The 18524-nt window shown below is 49.4% G+C and overlaps 1 protein-coding gene across 1 annotated transcript; it reads right to left on the bottom strand.

Moving 5' to 3' along the window:
• Positions 1-6273: 6273 nt before the first annotated feature.
• Positions 6274-17712, bottom strand: CCDC198 (coiled-coil domain containing 198). Its single transcript, XM_050898533.1, has 6 exons — positions 17496-17712; positions 14260-14336; positions 10149-10235; positions 9366-9464; positions 8772-8937; positions 6274-6518 (listed from the first exon to the last, which is right to left on the bottom strand). Exons 1-6 carry the CDS (start codon positions 17710-17712, stop codon positions 6274-6276), a joined length of 891 nt encoding a protein of 296 aa, XP_050754490.1.
• Between the last annotated feature and the right edge of the window lie 812 nt (positions 17713-18524).

The raw sequence follows: 18524 nt of genomic DNA, 5'->3' as shown, positions 1-18524 counted from the left end.
CTTAAAAAAAGCTTTAACCATGGTATTTTATCAGTCCCCATCCCACTGAAGCAGTAATGGTCTCACGGTCACCGTATAGTGTGACGTAGCGAAATGAAGTTTCAGTAGCTTTTTTTCAAAACAGAGGAGCGCTGTAAGAAAAATCAGCTCCAGCAAGTCTCACAAGGGACGCTTTGTGTGGCAAAAAGCTGTGGTTTTAGGTCAGCTTGGCTAAACTGAAGGAGGTGATTTGTGTGTTAAACAGAAGGACCGCCTGGCTTTTAAGCTCAGCCTTTTTCTGCGGTGCAGACATAAGTCGTGAGCCACGCTGATTGCTTTGGGGTGGTGTTTGTAACTGGGCTCAAGTGGCTACCAGCGAGAGGCAAGTGCTTGCTCCTCAATGTTTAATGAAAGGTGTGTTTCTGCAAGGGGTGACTGCAAAACTGGCGCTTTCTTGCCCCTCTTTTCTCCCAGAACAGTTGTTATCTAGCACTTCAATTGAGTACCAAGTTAATCAAGTAATTTTGGATGTTAAATCATGTGCTGCATAAAACCTGGTTTGATTAAACAGGTCATTTGCAGTCTGCCTGGCCCGCCAGCTAATGCCAGCATGGGTATCTGCTGTGTCTCAGGGTGACTTAGGAGGCACAGGGAAATTCGAGGCTGGATCAGCAACACAACAGGGTTTTTGCTCTACCCCATCATGGAGAGTGCGCGTCAGCAAAGCACGCTGCTGATGGGAGTGAAGGAGAAGGAAAGCTGCATGGACTGAAATGGGAGAAGCTCTGAGCAGATGAAGGATTCCCCAGATTTAAGGCTTCCCTGGACTGACACAGGTATCTTTTAATACTGAGGACACTTTGTAAAGGCTCATATTTCTGTTAAGAGCCATTGGGAGGCCAAGGGTGAGTGTGCTTGTTAAGGACAGAGAGGGGTCAGCTCAGCTGAGCTTCACTGCAGCTCTACGAGGGGACGAGAGCCGCATCAAAACTGCCGCTGCAGAGATGACACCTCATTCACCATCTCTGGCAGGAGACATGAACACGTGCGCTCGGCTCCCTCACGGAGGCTGAAGTCCGCTCTGAGCAATGAGTTAGCACTATTAGCTTTGTGCATTGCTTAAGCCATCAAAACAGGATTTAAATGAAGCTTAAGCAATGAGCAGGGTCCTGCAGAGACCTTCTGTCCTCTGATCAGAAGCCCTCAGCAGAGCTAAGGAAGAAGGAAGGTCCCTTGGGTAAGGGTGAAAGCCAGGCAGAGACTTTAGGGGGAGATGAAGGGGGAAAAAATAGATGAACTGGGGAAAGATAGATGCGGAAGAAACCAAGGCTTTGTTTTGCAAGCGAGATGCACGATTTCTCCCATGTTCCTGCTCTCTGGAATGATGAAGTGAGGTGGTCAAGGGATGGGGCAAGGAGGGAATTACAGCAAGGAGCAACCGATCGAATAAGTGTTGCTCTCCTGTCAGTGTGCCAAGTGCCGTATTTACTCTCGCTTTTATTTTTGTGGACCGCTCAGCCGATGCTGGATGCACTAGGAGACAGAGCCAGCGCACCGTTAAGCCTTTCTGCAGGAATTCACAGGATAAGCCATTCCCACAACATGTCAGTAGGTGGCAAAAAGCTACAACCCTTGTGCTAAGCAGGAAATAAATATTTTTCCTGCTCCTGCAAGAACAGGAGGTATCTGTGGGCAGCTCCATCCCATCGGTGGAGATGGATCGTGTTCCCCCTGGGCCAGAGATCCCAGCACCAGCACTGCTGGGAGGGAGGGGACATCCCAGAAAGGGCAACGTCCCATACGGGGAGCAGGTAAAGAGGCTCAGAAGAGAAACAAGAGCTGCCTCCCTCCTCTTTATTCATCAGGGGACCCTTGTGCTGTCTCTTTATTTAAAGGAATTATTTAAAGAAAGCTGGAGACCATAAGGGCTTAGTTGCTGTTTCCAGCATTGGAAAACAAGAGGTTTAGGGCTGTGCTATCGCGGCACAGTCTGAGGATACCTAGTTAGACAAACCAAAACGTGCCACGGTTGATATTTTTCAAGCTGATGATAATACTTTAATCTTCCTGTACAGCCTGAAACGGAGCTGCTCAAGTCGATGTTCTTGGGTGCTTTTCTCTCGTGGCTTTGTGTAAGCAGATGGAAGCAATCCCAGTTGCCTGTCACACACCTTCCAGTGAGGCAGGGCAGATAAAGGGTTTAATAAGGTTAGTGGATACATCCCAGTGGCTTTGATGGTGGGGTTTTTCTGCTTTTGAATGTGTGTGTGTGTGTGTTGGGGAAGGGAGGATGTTGCATGATGCTGAAAACTTGCATTCCTGAGGAGGTCAAATACTCTGAGCACCAGGCGGGACAGAGCCCAGGAAGGTTAGAAAATCATATTAATCCAGACTGCTCAATGAGATCCAGTTACAGCATGGCTTTGTTCAACTTTATTTACCTAACACCTCTCTTTACTAAGTGTAAGTAAATCATTTTTCTGCTCAGGAACAATAACAGAGATATTACAGCAACCCTGGCTGCTTTTTTAAATACAGAGGTAAGGTTCATCGACATTTCCCCTTCTAAGTTGTACATTTAATTGCTAATGATTTTGCCAGACACTAGCCACTGGTGCTGACTTCCCCCAGGTCGGTTGTCTGCTTCAGGCTGAGCATTATCATTTTGTTTTAACATTTCTGCAAAATCGGTTCAGCTAATCCTGAGCTGGAGGAAATTGGGTTGCTCTGGCCATGTTCATACCGCCAACAAAAACATCCTATAACCATTTCACTGGGAAGATCAAATTCCTTGTGCTTTGGGGCAGGGATCTGTCTGACCGACATCTCCCCTTTCTTCAGGGCTGTGCCATTTGCTGATACCCACAGCCACATCATTAACTGCATAAAATCTCCATTCTTTGTCATTTTGGTGAAAACTGATAACGTGAATTCTCTGAAGGTGCTCAATCTGGGCTGAGCAGCTTCTGCCTCAGCACAGCTCCTCTGTGGAGACACGTTTAACCTGCAGGATGGGTCCAGCCTTGTCTCAAAGCTGGGTGGGTGGTGTGAGATACAGAAACACCTTTTTAGCCAGCAGGTAACTCCCCCCATCCCAGGATAGACGGGGGGAAACATCACCCCTTGGAGATGTCTCTCACTCCTCCTCTCATGCTCTCAGCTATAAACAGAGTAGGTGACTGTTTTTATATCAGCTTCACAGCCCTTAGATAGCCAGAATTAGGTCAGAAAAATCCCACTCTACCTCCCTGCTCTGAAATGTCCCCTCTTGGCTCTTCCTTCTCTGACTACGCGTTGCTCCGCACCACCAAAATCAAACCCCATGCAGGTTTCCTCATTGTTATCCTTTAAAACTCATCCCGCATCCGTGCCTGCCAGCCAGGGAGGCACACTGGGGTCAAGGCAAGGGGCTCTGCTAAAACAGGCACTGGTTTCTGCGGTGCGTGACTTGGATTGAAGCTGTGTGTGCTCAGTTACGGTGAGTGGCAAGTTTCATCCTCTCCATAGTTGGCTGTAATGACTCAGCCTTCAGATGATGAGCTAATATCGAGCATTTGGAATCAGGAGCTATTCAGAGAAAAACATCTTTGTAAAGTCTTCCTTGCTGAGTTGCAGCATACGCGTTGTGGTTGTTTTCCATCTTCTGTAATTTGTAGAAAAGTCTAAGTTTCACCTTTAGTAGTAGAGAAAATATTTTCATTTCCAGCCTCTGGAAGGATGTTAGAAAACATGAGAAGAGGATGAGTTGCCATCTGCCTCTCTACAGATTATGATGAATTAATACAATTGAGAGCAGCACACTCAAACAATTTTGAGCACCAGAAGTAGAAAGTGGGTTTGCTGGTTTTATCGCCTCCATAAGAGCAAATTTTGCACACTCTAAATTGATAAATTAACGCTCAGAGTCTCTTCTCTGCACAGTCTGTGATATGGATCAACCGGTCCACGTACACTTCTCCGTGGGCAGCACTCTTCCCCAATACTGGCAGCATGATTATTGGAAAACTAATAAGCTCTGACTTGAGATAAATTGCATTTCCACCAATTATAGCTTAATTGTTGACAGATGGGAACACAGAAGGGAGATGTGTCACGTCATTAAGAGAACAGGTGTATAGACAAGTGCCACATTAATTGTTCCAGCCCATTAAATCATTGACCTTTTCAGCATATCCTCAACGTCGAATTCGAAGCTCTCACGATATTTCCAGCTCGCACACGATGACCGTGTTTATCAGCAAAGTTCTCAGGGGCGTTTTTAAAACACAGGGACTCCAGACACGGACTCATTAGCCACGAGCAGTTCTCCTTTCTCATTAAAATAATTTCTCTTCTTCCTCCTTCTCTGTGTTGGGGTTTGTTTTCTTGGCTTTTCAGTGAAATCACGCATGGCGTGTGGGCTTTCTCCAACGAGCAGCTTTCTCCATGAAGCACGTAGACATGCTGTAATGGGCTATGGATTTAGGGATGTCAAAAAGAGAGAGAGGTGAAATCAGGACAGAGAAGCTCAGTGCTGGGCAGCTGTGCTGGAGGCTCCAGCTTTGATTTGGGGCTTTGGCTGTGATTTCCAGCTCCTGCTCTGCCTGGGATTTTCAATAAAGCTTCAGAGACAAATAGCTAAATACCATTGAAACTGAGTCAGCCATGGGTGTCTAATTCCCCTAAATATGTGTAAAAATGTGTCTCCTGCTCTCTTTCTGGCTATGTAATCCAGGAAGCTGAGGATGCGGCGCAGACACATCCAAAACAGCTCTGTGGGAGGTAGCACAGGTTTGAGACAGTGATGCAGGACATGCTTCATCTGTCCTGAGATACCCAGGCCCTGCGCTGTCCTGGATAATTGAGAACTGACTCCAGATCTAGTTATTCTGGATGTCCTGACTTGAAAAATAAGAGGATAAGATTTCCAGCTGAAGGAAATGAAAGCCGCCGTGATGTTTGTTACTCCTGGAGTCTCTGCCCTGTGGCAACAAGCTGATTTGAAGATGTTTTACCCCCTGGTAGTTTTCGAGAGACCAAGTGGAAAGCAACCTAGGGAGACAAGCAGGAGGTACGAGGAAGAGTTAATGCCCTTTGTCAGCTCTGCAACTTCAGAGGCAAAATTGATGCTGGGAATCAGGCAGGTCTTTTTCCCAGGGCCAGGGCTGGTGGTGGGCTCTCTCCCTCCCTTGTGTAGCACCAGTCCCCTGCGTATCCAGTTTGTCACGTTAAAACAACGACACGATGTGTAACTGAAATCTCATTTTATATATGTGCTTGAATGACTTACTGTGTTTCACAAAGCTGATGCACCTTTACTGCGGTGGCCTCTATGGACCTACAAAGACAACCAGATAGGAGACAGGAGAACTGGGTGAAGTTCCCTCTCAGATAACGAATGATTTTCTAAGGAAAAGCAGATAATTTTATGAAAAAATACAGTTTAGGAGAGATGGAAACTGCTTGGATCTCTCGGATAGATCTGGTACCCTTCATATAACCATCTTTTTCGATATACTTGGAAATGTCAGGTTGCAACAGGGCAGCTTGTTCAAATTCTTGGTGGATGCAGCAGCCTTGACCAGCACCACTGGGGTGCGTGTCTGCAGGAGATGCTGGAGATCCCTCAGTTTCCACCTTTCACTGCACAGCACTGAACCCTGGACAGAGAAGGCAAGTGAATGAAAGCCAGCTTTTTCAGAAAATTTTCCATAAAACTGGAGGTTAGTACTGAAGAAAGTACATGTATTTCTGTGTCTGGGGCAGGGGAGGAGAGGAAATTCCCAAAAAACGTCAAAAAGGAATTTTAGAAATGCCAGAATATTTATTTTAAAGATTTCCTTAATGAATCGTTTTATCTTGCATTTTGAACTGGGTTTTTGTGGTTTAAAAAAGGATATAAGGTTAAAAACAAGTTAAACAGAATGGTTGAGTAACCCAAAGGCAAGCGAAACATTTCGTTTCAGCTGGAACTTAATATTTGGGGTTAACCCAGAATATTTTCCAGCTTCTGCTTGGGTTTTTTTTGCCAGGCTCGTCCTCCCCCCTCCACCCCCACTTCATTGTTGCTCAGTCCAAGCCATTTTTTTCCTCAGATATTTTGATTCAGCCACATAACCCAGACAGTCATTATTCACTCCGCCTCAGTGATCTCCTCATTTCCAGCTGTCCTTTCCACTGGCCCGTACTCCCAGAAATCCCGCTTACTGCAAACATCGTGTCTCCACCCTCAGTCCATCCATCCGGGGGGGTTTCAGCCCCACCAGAGCTGTGGCTTGTTTCTTCAGCGCATCCTTCTCACCCCAAGCCATGCCACTAGAAATCCTTATCAAAGAAGTCATCGAAGAGAGAAACTCTCTCTGTCTTGGTTCTCACAAGCGTAGGTTTGTGGTAAATCTTCTCTTCCCTTTCCCACTCCTCAGAGCCTGTGCTGGAGGTGTCCCAGAACAGATCCCTCGTCCGCGGCTCCCTGCAGAACCACAGGTCAACCTTCCTGCTCCTGCTCGGAGAGAGTTCAGCCCCATCGTGCTGCCTGGAGAGTCCTCCACCCCACGTGTTTCCTTGGGGAGAGAAAAAAAAAAAAAAAATCATAATTTTGCAGAGCTGCATGCCCAGTTGCCTAGAATTTAGCTGGAAATGGCTATGGGCAGCTGAAGGCACGTAAAGAAGATCCTGAGAGATCCCTGTAAGACCAGACCCCATGCTTGGGGCTGGGCAGGGTAAGGTATAATACACTCAGGATTATATTTGGTGAAATTATAGAGTCTGGCAAGAGGCAGTATGGTTTTATCCCCAAGGAGAAGAGAGCTGAGGTGAAGAAACACGAGGGAATAGGAGCAGCCAAGTCTGTTCCCCTTTCTCCTGGTGAAAGTTCACCATTGGACAAGTTTTTCACTGATTTAAGCATTTTTACCCTTGGTGATACGTTTCCAGCCTGTGCTGAAGGTTGTCACGTGCAACCAAAACAGAACGGGGCTCGTGCCTCGGGGATATCAGTATGAAGTGGCAGCTGAGATTCGCTTCGATTTCCCCTTCGTTGGGGACAGTAAGGTCACCCTTGTGTGCCCTGGCGTCTCCAACCCCCCCAGCTGCTCCCCCAGCCTGCACCAACCAGTGCAAATACAAAGCGCCGCAGGTCAGCCCTCCAGATTTACGCCACGTCCATTCCTGCTGCTCGCCCATCCTCGAGGCGTGCGAGGGAGGGAAAAGCCTCTGCTCAGTGTTTGCTGGCATCGCTGTCACGCGGACCGTGCCGTGCTCCCTCCTGCGCTACGGCATGGGCTGCAGCAGGGAGACATGCCCAAGAGAGGCTGAGATCTGTCACTGTTAAATGAATTTCACCTGATGCGTTTTAACGTTGGAAGTAACACGGAGCCACGGCTGGAAATGGTCTAACCGGGAACATCTCACCTTAATTACACGTCTCCCAGAGGGATGCAAACCTGCGATGGAAATTGCCTGGCTCTGGGCAGTGGGGAGCGGCTTCCATGTAAAACTAAACCTAAAAAGTGAGTAACCTCAGTGACTGTAACTTTTACCCCATGGTTATTTACGGATGGCAGGAGTCCAGAGGCTACACCATGCATATGAATGCAACATATTGGTGGACCATGCAATGATGAAGCCAGGAGCAAATCTCTGGTAGCTCTTGCTCAAGCAGCTCATTCTCCATTTCTTTCTCCTGCTGAGCCCAGTTCCAGCTTCCCAACGTGCCCAAGGGTGCTCTGCCAGAGAAGACTTACTGCAAGGTTCAACACCCCAAAATGCATGTGGGTGCCCTCCTTCAGCCCTTCATGCATGTCAAGGGGGAGAGACAAGGCTGACTGTTCTCCCAAAAAAACCAGTCTCACAAGGTCCCTGAAAATAACCAGCGATCTCAAATCATCCAGGTTTCCCTTTTGCTGCAAGGGAACATCACAGTTCCTTTCTCCAGAGCAGAAAAATTCAGGAAGGGACCAGCTCCGTGCCTCCTGCACGGGGCAACCGCTGGGTCAGCATGGGGCTGGGGCTTGGCTTCAGCTCCCCAGCTGAGGATGGATGCATGTTGTGGTGGAGACTCTGCCGGAGTAACTCATGTCTTGTGCTTGAAGGAAAGCTGGCAGGGCACATTTTAATCGGCGACTGTCAACCCTGCCAGAGTGACCACTGTGATACTGTCACAGCCTACGTCCACCTGAGCATGGCCCAGGCTCGGGCATGTGTCCTGTGCTGGGGCAGAGGGCAGGGGGCAAAACCTGGTGTGAGGGTTGATCTTCAGGCAGTGGTTTTCCATTTTTTTTCTCCTTCACCCCTTTGGCCGTCATGTTGGTGGAGCTTCAGAGGTTTCCCCCAGCCCGTGTATGTTCACCTATGCAGCGGTCTATATGCTTACCTCCTGGGACTTTTTTGCCTGATGGACCCCCTGACTCTCCAAGGACGTGGGACGCCAGGGACACCCTCTGTCCTCACGGTCAGTTTGCTGTGCAGGGGATATGTGGGACAAGCTGGGACTCTCCTGCCAGTGGGAACCTGCTCCTGCAGGGGCCTGGCCCTGAGGGCTTTGTTTTTATGCCCCTATGGCTATTCCATGGCTCTTAATTCACATCTGGTCTGTTTGGATGCTATCAGAGAAGCATCATCATCCCAATGCTGAGGCATCCCAATGCTTTGCCTTACGAACACATCTCCCAGCCTTCTCCCCCCCAGTCTTTTAAACTTGCACCGTGTCACGGCAGGAGATGGAGCAGTGGAAGCAGCTTCCATAGGGAAACTTCTCTGATGACATTTAAGAGGCTCGCGAGTTTTACATCTCCTTGGAAAATTATTCTACTTACCACGGTCGTCTCCGTGAAAATGCTGATTGTGCTCAGCAGGGACGAGGTCTCGGCTTTTGGCGCTGTCGCCTCTCTGGAGAGTGTCAAGGACTTTCTTCGGGCTGAATTCCTTGATTTTTTGTTTATTGATTTTTGCCTCCCTGTGGAGATTTCGCTTCAGCTCTGCCTGGGTTTGCAAACGAGTCGTCAACACAAGCAGCAGAGGAGCAAACATGTATTAACAGCTCGATGCGGCATATCATTAGGGGGTTGGCGCTGAAAATAATTACACAGTCGAGTAGTTTAACCCGGGCAAATGGTATTTGCCAAACTGGGTACGTGACAGAACCTGACCTGGACAGAGATTTTTGGTTTCTCCATGAGCCACAGCCAAATGAGGGCAAAGCGTTGGAAAAATCAGAAGTAATTACTGATCACTGGGGCCCTGGGGATGCTCCCCACCTCTCCTCTGCCTGAGCCACTGGGAAAGCTTCATTTGACCTTCCCAGCAACAGGCTTTAAGCCTCCTGGTCCATGGGAGAGACGCCAGGGATGGGCAAACCTCTGTCCGAGAGGGGAAGCCCCAGCTTATCCCCAAATCCATCTCAGAGTTACCTCTCGGCGCCTGCGGGTCAAGTCCAGCATCTGCAGCTTGTGCACGTGCTGCCGCCTGCCAGGGAGGTGTCTCAGGCTTTGCCCGCTCTTCTCCAGAGCCTACGAGGTGTTTAAAAATGTAAATAAATACACCTGCACTTTCTGAAAGAGAAAGGAACAGCCACCAGCTCGCAAACCCACTCCCAGCCCCTCGGGCGCTCCCCGGATAAAGGCAGCGAGTTTTTCCCTGCGTAGCCAACTTTTACAGCAATTTATCACAGGTTTTCAATGCGTTTGCAGTTTATCTCACAGCTCTGGGGCATGATGGAAAAAATCTTCATTAAAACAATTTACACATGCTTCTGCCCTTTGACATGTTACTGCTTTGAGTCGACTGTCCAAGATGATCTCATGATCCGAAGGGAGGAACCACTTTTGCGCGTTTGGGGTTGCAGGGGGTGTTTACGGCGCACAGCCTTCTCCCTGCCGGCTGCAAGCGATGGGTGTTCAAGTTGCTCAGCCAGTTAAAAAAGCGGTCCTCAAACCTTTAGCCTCAAAAATATTTCAGGTCCTGGCTCAGCAGATCCGTCTCATCCAGGGAACTGTCATGCTGGAGTTTCAGAAACTTTCCCCTTATTTTGTATCCTTTCACCCACAGACCGGTGTTTCAGCCGGTTCCCGGGCTCAGCCAGGGACAGGAGCGCAGCCGGTGTAAAACACCAACTTCTGCTCTTTGGGGTGCCTGAACCGCGAGAGCCTGCAGTCAGCAATGACTCATGCACGGAGCTCAACCCATGCCCTTACCTTCGTTTTTGGGGTTGCAGCCACTTCTTGCTGACTCCAGGGCATTGCGGGAGCGATTGCTTGCGGAGGGCCAACAGGTTCAAGCCTCTACAAGTCCAATATTTATAATATTCAGCATTGCTTGTTCCACATAATCATAAAACCTGATATGAAACTACCCTGACATTTTTCCAGCTCCAATTCTGGCCTGGCTGCTTGGGATACAGGAAGGAGATTGGCATCTCTAGCAGATGCTCAGGGAGATGAATATCTCCTTAGGTGCTTCAGGAGTGGACAAAACTGGGGGAATCTCCTGCATTAGAGTCAAAGCAGGAAAAACCCAGTTTGGCATTAGTTTCATCCCTGTAGGTATTTCTCTTTGAGCCTCAACAGTGCCCAAGGCTCCAGCCAAGACCAGAGTGAAGACAAACCCCAGCCCAAATTGCTTCATATTGAACCTGAAGCACAGGGAGGTATCATAATTTAATATAAAGTCTCCTAGCAGGTCATCCAAGGGCAGATCCCAGATACCTGAGACCCAGAGCACCATTCCCTCTGTCCAACCAGTCTCTTTTATGTTGGCCTAGGTATGACTTCTCTCTGCAGGACTGTGGGTGGTACAAAGTGCCTTTCCTGGTGGCTAATGGAAGTGGGCAGAGAGTTGCTTTATGATGGCTCTGAGCATGAATTTTTGTCTTAAGGAGCTAAGTTGCCTCCTTAAATCATGCCAAACTACTAGATGTTACTGGGTCATTTCGTGGCTTGATATTTCTAGTGTCCCCTTCTAGGATGGGAGCTCCGCATGGCTTCCATAAAAATTAAGGGGAGCATCATCAAGGACTTCATCAGGAAGTCCTGACTTTTACACTTTTGTGGGACATCATTAACTCCCTGAATATGAACTGGTGTCCAATAAATGGTGACATGTCTCTGTCTGCACCAAACTGCTGCCAAAGCCTGAGCTGTAATTTTGAAGCATCCTGTAAATCAATGCAAAAACGTAGGAGAAAAAAAAGTCAGTAGCATCATGTAAAGGGGGAATTCCCCATCAGCCCCAAACGCCAAGTTCACATGTCTCTTAGCATCAAAAAAACCCACAAAACTGAATATGAAGCTTAAAAAAATGGCACTAGATGGCAGCATGTGACACCACAAACTGGGGTCCGGGCTGTGCATCACTCCTGGATGCCACCAAGGCAGTCAGCGCGGGGTGGCTGAAGGCAGATGAGCTCCTGCATCAATCGGCTCATCTCGCTGCGGCGGGCGGGCAAGCCAAGTTTCAGGCTTTCAACTAAAGTTCTGTCGCCAGCTGGAAAGTCGACTCTTTTCTTTCGTCTCTGTGAACCTCACGGGATTTTTCTCTGGAAATACTCTCTGACCGAAATCCTCTAAAAGTCCTTGAGGAGGCCACGTCATCCTGCTCCATTGTCTTTGAAAATATTCCTGCAGGGAAAAGGGCTTTTGCTGGTGCCGTTTACACTCCCTAACAGCAATGGCAGAAGCACGGGGTAGGATTAACAGCATCATTGTCCTGCAATGAGTATTATCAGTGTTTTAGTAATACAGAAATACGGCCGTAATGGAAATAAGATCAATGACTGAAAATTATACGCTGGGAGGAGATTTTTAAATGAGGCTGCGATTCTGCGTGACAGTTCACAGGGCGTAGCTGGGCTCATTCCAGGTGCTGCTGCCTCATCCTCCCACCAAGTCCAGGGACACATTATTCAATCGTCGGTGGCTGCCCGTGCTCTCTGACGCCACCAGTCTTGGCGAGAGCCACAGCCCGGAGTGGACGGGGTTTAACTGACCCCGGCTGGTGGCTCTTCTGTTCTTTATTATATTAAAAAGACCTTAATCACAGCAAGGAAGCCTTGAGCAAAGCACCCCTGCTTCAGTGGGTTTGCTGTTGTGGGACATGCGCAGAGAGGGTTTGTCACCAAATTTTGGGAGAGTGGAGATGCTCTCGGGGAGGAACGGGGGGGGCAGCACAGGGAGGTGAGAATTTCACCCAAGGATTTTAATTGCAAGGGGTTGTATAGGTGCCTGGGAAGGAAGATGACCAGTGTGGGCAGCTGACGGGCAGCTTGGTGCTGGTGTAACCCAGGGCTGCTCCAAGCTGCACCCAGTACAGGGATGACCCAGCACCTACAAAAGCGCTACAGAGAAGCACATGGCCAGTCGGGGGAAATAAATACATCTCTTTCATGGGTTAAACAGCCAAGAAGTGTGTTTGCCTCTGTTTGTCCCCAACCACCAACCGCTGAGGACTCCCTCCAGCTGCCTGTTCAGGCTGGTGATGTGCACCATGCAGCTGGGCTTTCTTAGAGGGGTCTCAGCAGCCGGTACAACATTGGCCCTTAATTGCTAATTGAAAGTCCTGCCTAAATGAGAGCACTGGGGAGGTGTGTGGGTTATTTCCAGCAGCTGAGTGCTTCCCCAAGCAGAACACCCTGCTGCACCTGCACTTGGAGGTGTCAGTTCAAGTTGTCCCCTTTCCCTGCCTGATTTTATTCCTCTGAGCCCTGTTTGCTCTCAGTTTTGGAGCCCCCAGACCCGGGCCAAGCAGAAGAGAAGAAATGTAGCCAAAAGCCTCATGCAGGGACTCTGAAAGAGAAAGATCTGAGGAGCAAAGTGGGGGAGCTGCAGCTCTGGGGTATCCAGAGAGGGGCTGAGCCTGGTGTCCCTGATGTCCCTCCCTGACCCTCTGTGGGCACGCAGGGAAGGAGGGAGAACTCCGCCTCAGCCAAATACTGGCAGCTTTGCATCTTAAATAGTGAGCAGGTAAGAGATGGGAAGTTGGAAGCTGTTGCTGGCTGGTTTGGGAGGGTATGGAGAAGCACTGAAAATTCAGGTGGAGCAGAGAAAGCAGCGTGCGTCTCTGGGTTTCGGTTTTGAATAACCTGATTTACAGCAAGAGTTGTACAGCCCTGTTAATGCAGCTCCAGCTTAGCCCTGTGAGCACATGACGGGGACTCTCTGAGGCCTGAGCCTCACCCAGGTTTCGTATTGTATAAAAGCATCAGCGCAGAAAAATATCAGCACAGAAAATGCATGTGGAGGCCTTCTTGTCACTTTTTTTAAAATGAAATAGCAACTCTAACCCTTGTGCAGCATGGTACATTAGCCACATTTCCTTTCCTCCTCTGCAGTAAATTATATGGATATAAAGATATTTCTGGAGCTTTAGTTATGTTGTGGTAACTCTTGCGTGGGGGAAAAACCTGATTGCCAGGTCAGGTAGAGTCATGGGTTTCAGGGCTTGGAGGGGAAGGGATCTGGGAAGTGCAGGAAGGAGAACGGAAGGACGTCAAGGAGGAGTGAACAAGGGTGTTTTATGTTTGTTTTGGGGAGATTTTTTTTCTATATCTAGATATACAGGTGTGTGTGTGTGTGCACATGTATATACCATGCTATTGAGGGGAGAAGGTGAAGGTATGCGTAGGTACACAGCATGCATAGCAATTCTTGAAACCTAAAATAATTGCTCTGTACTTTCACCAGCCCCTGTTGCAAAGCACGTCTGTCTGCTTTACCTGCCTCTCTGCCCCGATGCCAGACCTCGATGGGATATTTGGCCTGAAGAGCCAAAACCAGCCCCGCGTGATGCAAGTTGGATCCCTTCTGCAAAGGGCTCAGTCTTGGCCCCATGGGAGCACTAAGATTTGGCTGCAGGTACCCAGACACCACAAAGGAAAGTGGGTCATTACAGGAGAGGTGGCCTCATGGCCAGTGCTGGGACACGTGTCCTCATAGGGTGTCTCCATAGCGTACGAAGGTTGGCCAGTGAGGCACGGACCCGTGGAGGCAAGCAGGAGGGCAAAGGCAGGACCTCGCTGCGTTGGCCCCTCTTTGGTTGTTCTTCAAAGATGAAGTCCTCTCCCTTGTGCTAATGAACCAAAAATAACCTCTCTGCGATCAACATATCTGCTCTGCCCTAGGTATCAAACTTGGGCTGGTGATAAAGCTCATCTAGGGATGATTGTCTAGAGGTACGACCTCCTACTTGCATTGCTGCAGGATATTTGTTCCCCCCACCGTGGTGCTGTGACAGGTGCCCATGTCCCCAAGAAAGCCCACGTCAGCGGGTCAATCAGAGCAACTCAGAGGGAACTTTTCAAACTCGTCTTACTTGAGGTCTTCGAGGCGGGTGCTGTTTAATGATGCTGGTTTCTCCCTTTTCCAGCACAGTGTTGAAAGAAAGGGGCCCTTAAAGATTAGAGAAGAAATGGATGAAGTTACTTTGGGGTGATCATCAACTGTTAAGCTGCACTTAGCAATAGTTTTCTGCCCTATTTTTTGGTTGGCATGTCCTACTAACGTCTCTCTTGGTGTATCCCCGTAACACATGGTATAAATAATTCTATTAGCTGCAGAAATAAAGTGAGGACATACCTGTGGTTTCTGACAACTGTGTCTGCTGCGTACCTCTCCTGCTTCCCTCTACAACCCCTCATACATCCTATACATGACAATAACCATCCTCCGTGTCTCCTGTGGCCTCCCTGGGTCCCCCATGTGACCAAGGGTCCTCTTCTCCTCCTGCGGCCTGTTACCATCAGCTGGCCAAGAAACCCGTGAGCTTTGCCACTTCCTCGCTGCCTGCCCTTTTAAAGTGGGGAACAGGCAGCAGTTTGGGTCTTTTCTTGCTGCTCAGTCCCTAAGACTTTATTATTGTTATTTTTTTTGTTGGAACTGAGAAATATCTCTGATGCTGTTAGTGGCCGTGGCAGAGCTGGGCTACAGCCAGGCAGAGGGTTCAGAAGTTAGTGGGTTACGGTCAGACAAGCAGTACAACCACAGACCCTCATCTTTGGAAATCAGCCCGAAATAACGTGCTACGCACCAGCGATCCCCTGCTATTTATTAAAGCAGTGCTTTCGCTGAGGCCTGAACGTGATCTGAGCTCGGGTCCGTTCTGCGCTGGTGCTCTCGGGTGGACACCGCTGCCTTTTTGTTTTTTCTTGCACAAATAAATACTTGCACGTGCAGTAAGTATTTCTTTTACAAAAGAGTTTCTCTATCCCACCTATTCTCCCAAAAACCTGTCTTGGTGCATTCAAATGCCATTGTATACGTGGAGCTGAGTGAGGTGTTGCTGAGCAGCTCCTGCTCCCACGTGGTAGGAGCCCCGAGGTGGCCGCAGGGGAGGAGAGTTGGGGATAAAGTGCAGGAATTTTACATTATAGTTGATGCCAGATTTAATAGTTATGTTAAAAAGAAGAACGATGATTTGGAGGTCACCTTATGGGGGACTTCAGTGGTCCCTTTAAATGAGCGCCGTGGAAGATTGCCAAGGCAGGGCTCTTGAAGAGAGAGAGAGGTGATGGAGGGAGGGTGTTGGGGTATGGGAGGAGGCAGCGAATCCATCGGATAAATGATTGCTGGGCTCTGCTGAGCACCGGCAATGATTAACCGCTGAGCGAAGCTGCGGCTGCTCCGCACATGCAGGGATTGGGACCTGAAGTGAAAATTTCCAGCACAGGAGGCTCCTCCGGAGACAGACTTCAGCTGCCGGGGAACACGTGCTGAAATAGCAGCTTGTAATATCAAAAGAGGGTGTTATGAAGTTATTGCCTCTCAATCTGCAGGACAAATTAGTGCATAAAGAATTTCTAAGGGGGAAATAAAATGTAAGGAGGTGGCTCACGGTGCTGGGAACACGGGACACGGCACAGGCAAGGGGCTGGGGCTTGGGAGAAGCTTGTTCTGGCAAGGTGTATGGCTCTGGGGAGGTTATTTCTCCCTTATGAGGTTTGGTTTTTTTTTTCCAATATATTTAAATTATTCCCTGTCATCCTGTCCATGCATGTGTCTAGGAGGTTTGCCCTTAGCCTCTACAGATACAGAACTGGGAGCCAAGTGCTCGCTGTCCCCAAACCTGCTCGGTCCTGGGGCAGGGACGGTCCCTGGCAAACCCGCGTGATGCTGGCAGGGAGGAACCATTGTCCCACTGCACAGCCACCGCCGAGGGAGCACGGGGCCCAAGCTGAAGTTATTCTCGTGACTTTTGTTTTTCACCCTTGCACTTTAGTAGCAGCAGATTCTCCCCGCTGGAGGAAGCAGGATTTAACACAAGCCAAGCTGAACCAAATAAAACCTGTTCTCTTGGAGGCTTTGCTTATTTAGACAGCAGCTCAAGCTAATACATTGCTCAAGTACTCTTGAGCATACTCTTTTTATTTCTGAAAATGAAAAGTAATAGAAAATGACATTTATTGAGGGGGTTTTAAAGTTTTTTATAAAAGTAGACATTTTTTACAAGCACTTGTTAAATGCCCAGTGATGATAATTTTCCAGAACAGGAATATTTGGTTGTTCTTGCTGTCACAAAGTACTTGAGACCCCCTTGTTGTACAGCCAGACCTGATCTGTATTCACCCCAGGACCTCCAGCTCCGGGAACATCACTGCTATCATGCCACAGGTTTATTTGCTTTCACCGTTTCCTGATGCTTCTTGGCAGATGATCCTGAAGGAAACATCCAGCCCCTGGTGAAGCAGCGATGCTTAACGCCGCTCAGCGTGTGTCAGAAATTCGTTTTTGGAAATGGGAAAGAGGGGAGGAGGGTGCTAGGGCTGCAGATCCTCCTTCCTCTGCGTTGCCCTTTCTCTAACCACATCGGCGTTCATGGGGGTTTCTCCCTACGCTCACCTCACGTGGCTGTGGGAAGCCGTTCATCACCGTCCAGCTCGTTGTACAGAGCTATGCATCCGCTTTCAGATGGGTGCAAACCTCCTTCCTCGCCTCCAGGAAGGGTTTGGGTACGGATGGAGTTTAAACTCCGCTGTGAAAGGCTGCAGGAGAGGCTGCACGATGCCACTCGTACTAAAACACACACAGCTACATTATCCGCTTTCCTCTGCCTCCTGGCTTATGAAATTAGCCCTGTGCAAGACATGGCTATAATTTATTTTAATGCTGAGTTTTACCTGCTGAGCACATTACCCAGAATCTAATTCTAATTAAGCTAATGATATCGATATGCCCAGTGGTGGCAGGTGAGCAGAACGGGTGTATAACCGGGAGTTACGGGGCTGCTGTACGAGGGCTTGCTCGGATGCAGGCTGGTGTCGCTGCATGCCAGGTCGATGCTGGGGAGTGGGGCTGTTCCCAGGGGGACGACTGATGGGGGTAAGGAGCCTGGGCTCTGGTGACTGAGATGCTTCCAAAACAGGCTGGGGGGCGAAAAAATGAGTTTTCCCAAAGCTAAAATGTCCTGGAAATGGCAGAATGCTACTGATGCAGAACGGCATGTGCACACACCTACCCCCACCCTGCATGGCAGCAAGCAAACCCGCAGCCCCAGCTGAAGCCCCGTGGGTCTCTGCCCTGCGCTGCGCAATAATTCGTTAACGACCCCCTTACCTGCAGAGGCTCTCCCGTACCAGGTCTCCCGGAGAGGTGGAAGTTCCTGGTGAAACGTGGGTTTTCCCCACGCCGCCGCGGCCGGCGGGTGCAGGCTGGGCTCTCCTGGCACGCCGGGGAGCCGGTACAGGGTGGCGAGAGCAGGCAGGTCCTCCCCGGCGCGCATCGGTGCCACCTTGGTCACTTTGGGGTGTGCCTTGGAAGAGCTCAGGCCCATTTTGCAGAGCAGCAGCTTTGAAAGAAGAAGGAAAACCCCTCATGCACCGTCCTCCCTGAATGCGGAGGGACATTTGTGAGCGACCGTGGTTCCCGAGGAGCTCCCTGCCAGCCACCGAGGCCGTGGCTGGCTCCCACGGATGTGCCCACACGTCCTTCCCTGCTTGGTTAAACATTGACCCGGCCCCGGCCATTCCCCCACGGGGACGAGAGGTGGCTGCTGCTGACGGAGAAGTGGAAAGCACCTCGGGGAGCCAGCGCCAAGCCCCAGGGAAGCTTTGTTTTTTACCTACAAGTGATTTTCAACCAGGAGCACCACCTCACCTGGCCATTGGCTGACCTGGAGGTATTTCTACAAGCAGCTCTTTTTGCTAAATCTTCAGTATTTGGAAGGAAATTAAATCCTTGGAGCACCAGAAGGGTTAAAGCATCTCCCACCTTGCATTGGAGAAGCAGCCTGGGGACAGGAGCTGGCCAAGGAGCATCCTCCACCCTAGCTCCTGCCAGCCGGTGGCACTGATGCGGAAAAATGCAGCTTTAGCCCAAAACCACCTGAAAACATCAGCCAAAGTGAGTATATTCTGCAGTTTTGGAGGTGCTGCAGGATTTGGGCGAAACGCAGCAGGATCAGTGCGTAAGGGAAAGATCTGCACTTCTCCATCCGCTCCCAAGGCATATGAGGGGGTTCGGAGGGCACCGTTTCCTCGGAGCTGTAGGGAGCCATTCATTTCCAAGGCAGAGCGGTTGGAAAATATGTGGGGAGGGTTATTTATGCAACAAGGTTAATATTGCAGGCTGGGTTTTGTGGCAGGA

This window comes from Gymnogyps californianus, chromosome 5 (genome assembly GCF_018139145.2).
Source record: "Gymnogyps californianus isolate 813 chromosome 5, ASM1813914v2, whole genome shotgun sequence".
Taxonomy (NCBI): Eukaryota; Metazoa; Chordata; class Aves; order Accipitriformes; family Cathartidae; genus Gymnogyps; species Gymnogyps californianus.
Note: the sequence above shows the minus strand (reverse complement) of the source record. Positions and strands in the feature narration are given on the sequence as shown.

What these genes read in the sequence shown, in the direction of transcription:
- CCDC198 (XM_050898533.1), bottom strand. Translation starts at nt 17,712, where the DNA reads ATGGGCCTGAGCTCTTCCAAGGCACACCCCAAAGTGACCAAGGTGGCA. An exon ending in GTACGGGAGAGCCTCTGCAG is followed by an intron (nt 14,337 to 17,495) that starts GTAAGGGGGTCG and finishes CTAATCTTTAAG; the next exon opens with GGCCCCTTTCTTTCAACACT. An exon ending in CTGCAACCCCAAAAACGAAG is followed by an intron (nt 9,465 to 10,148) that starts GTAAGGGCATGG and finishes AACACCTCGTAG; the next exon opens with GCTCTGGAGAAGAGCGGGCA.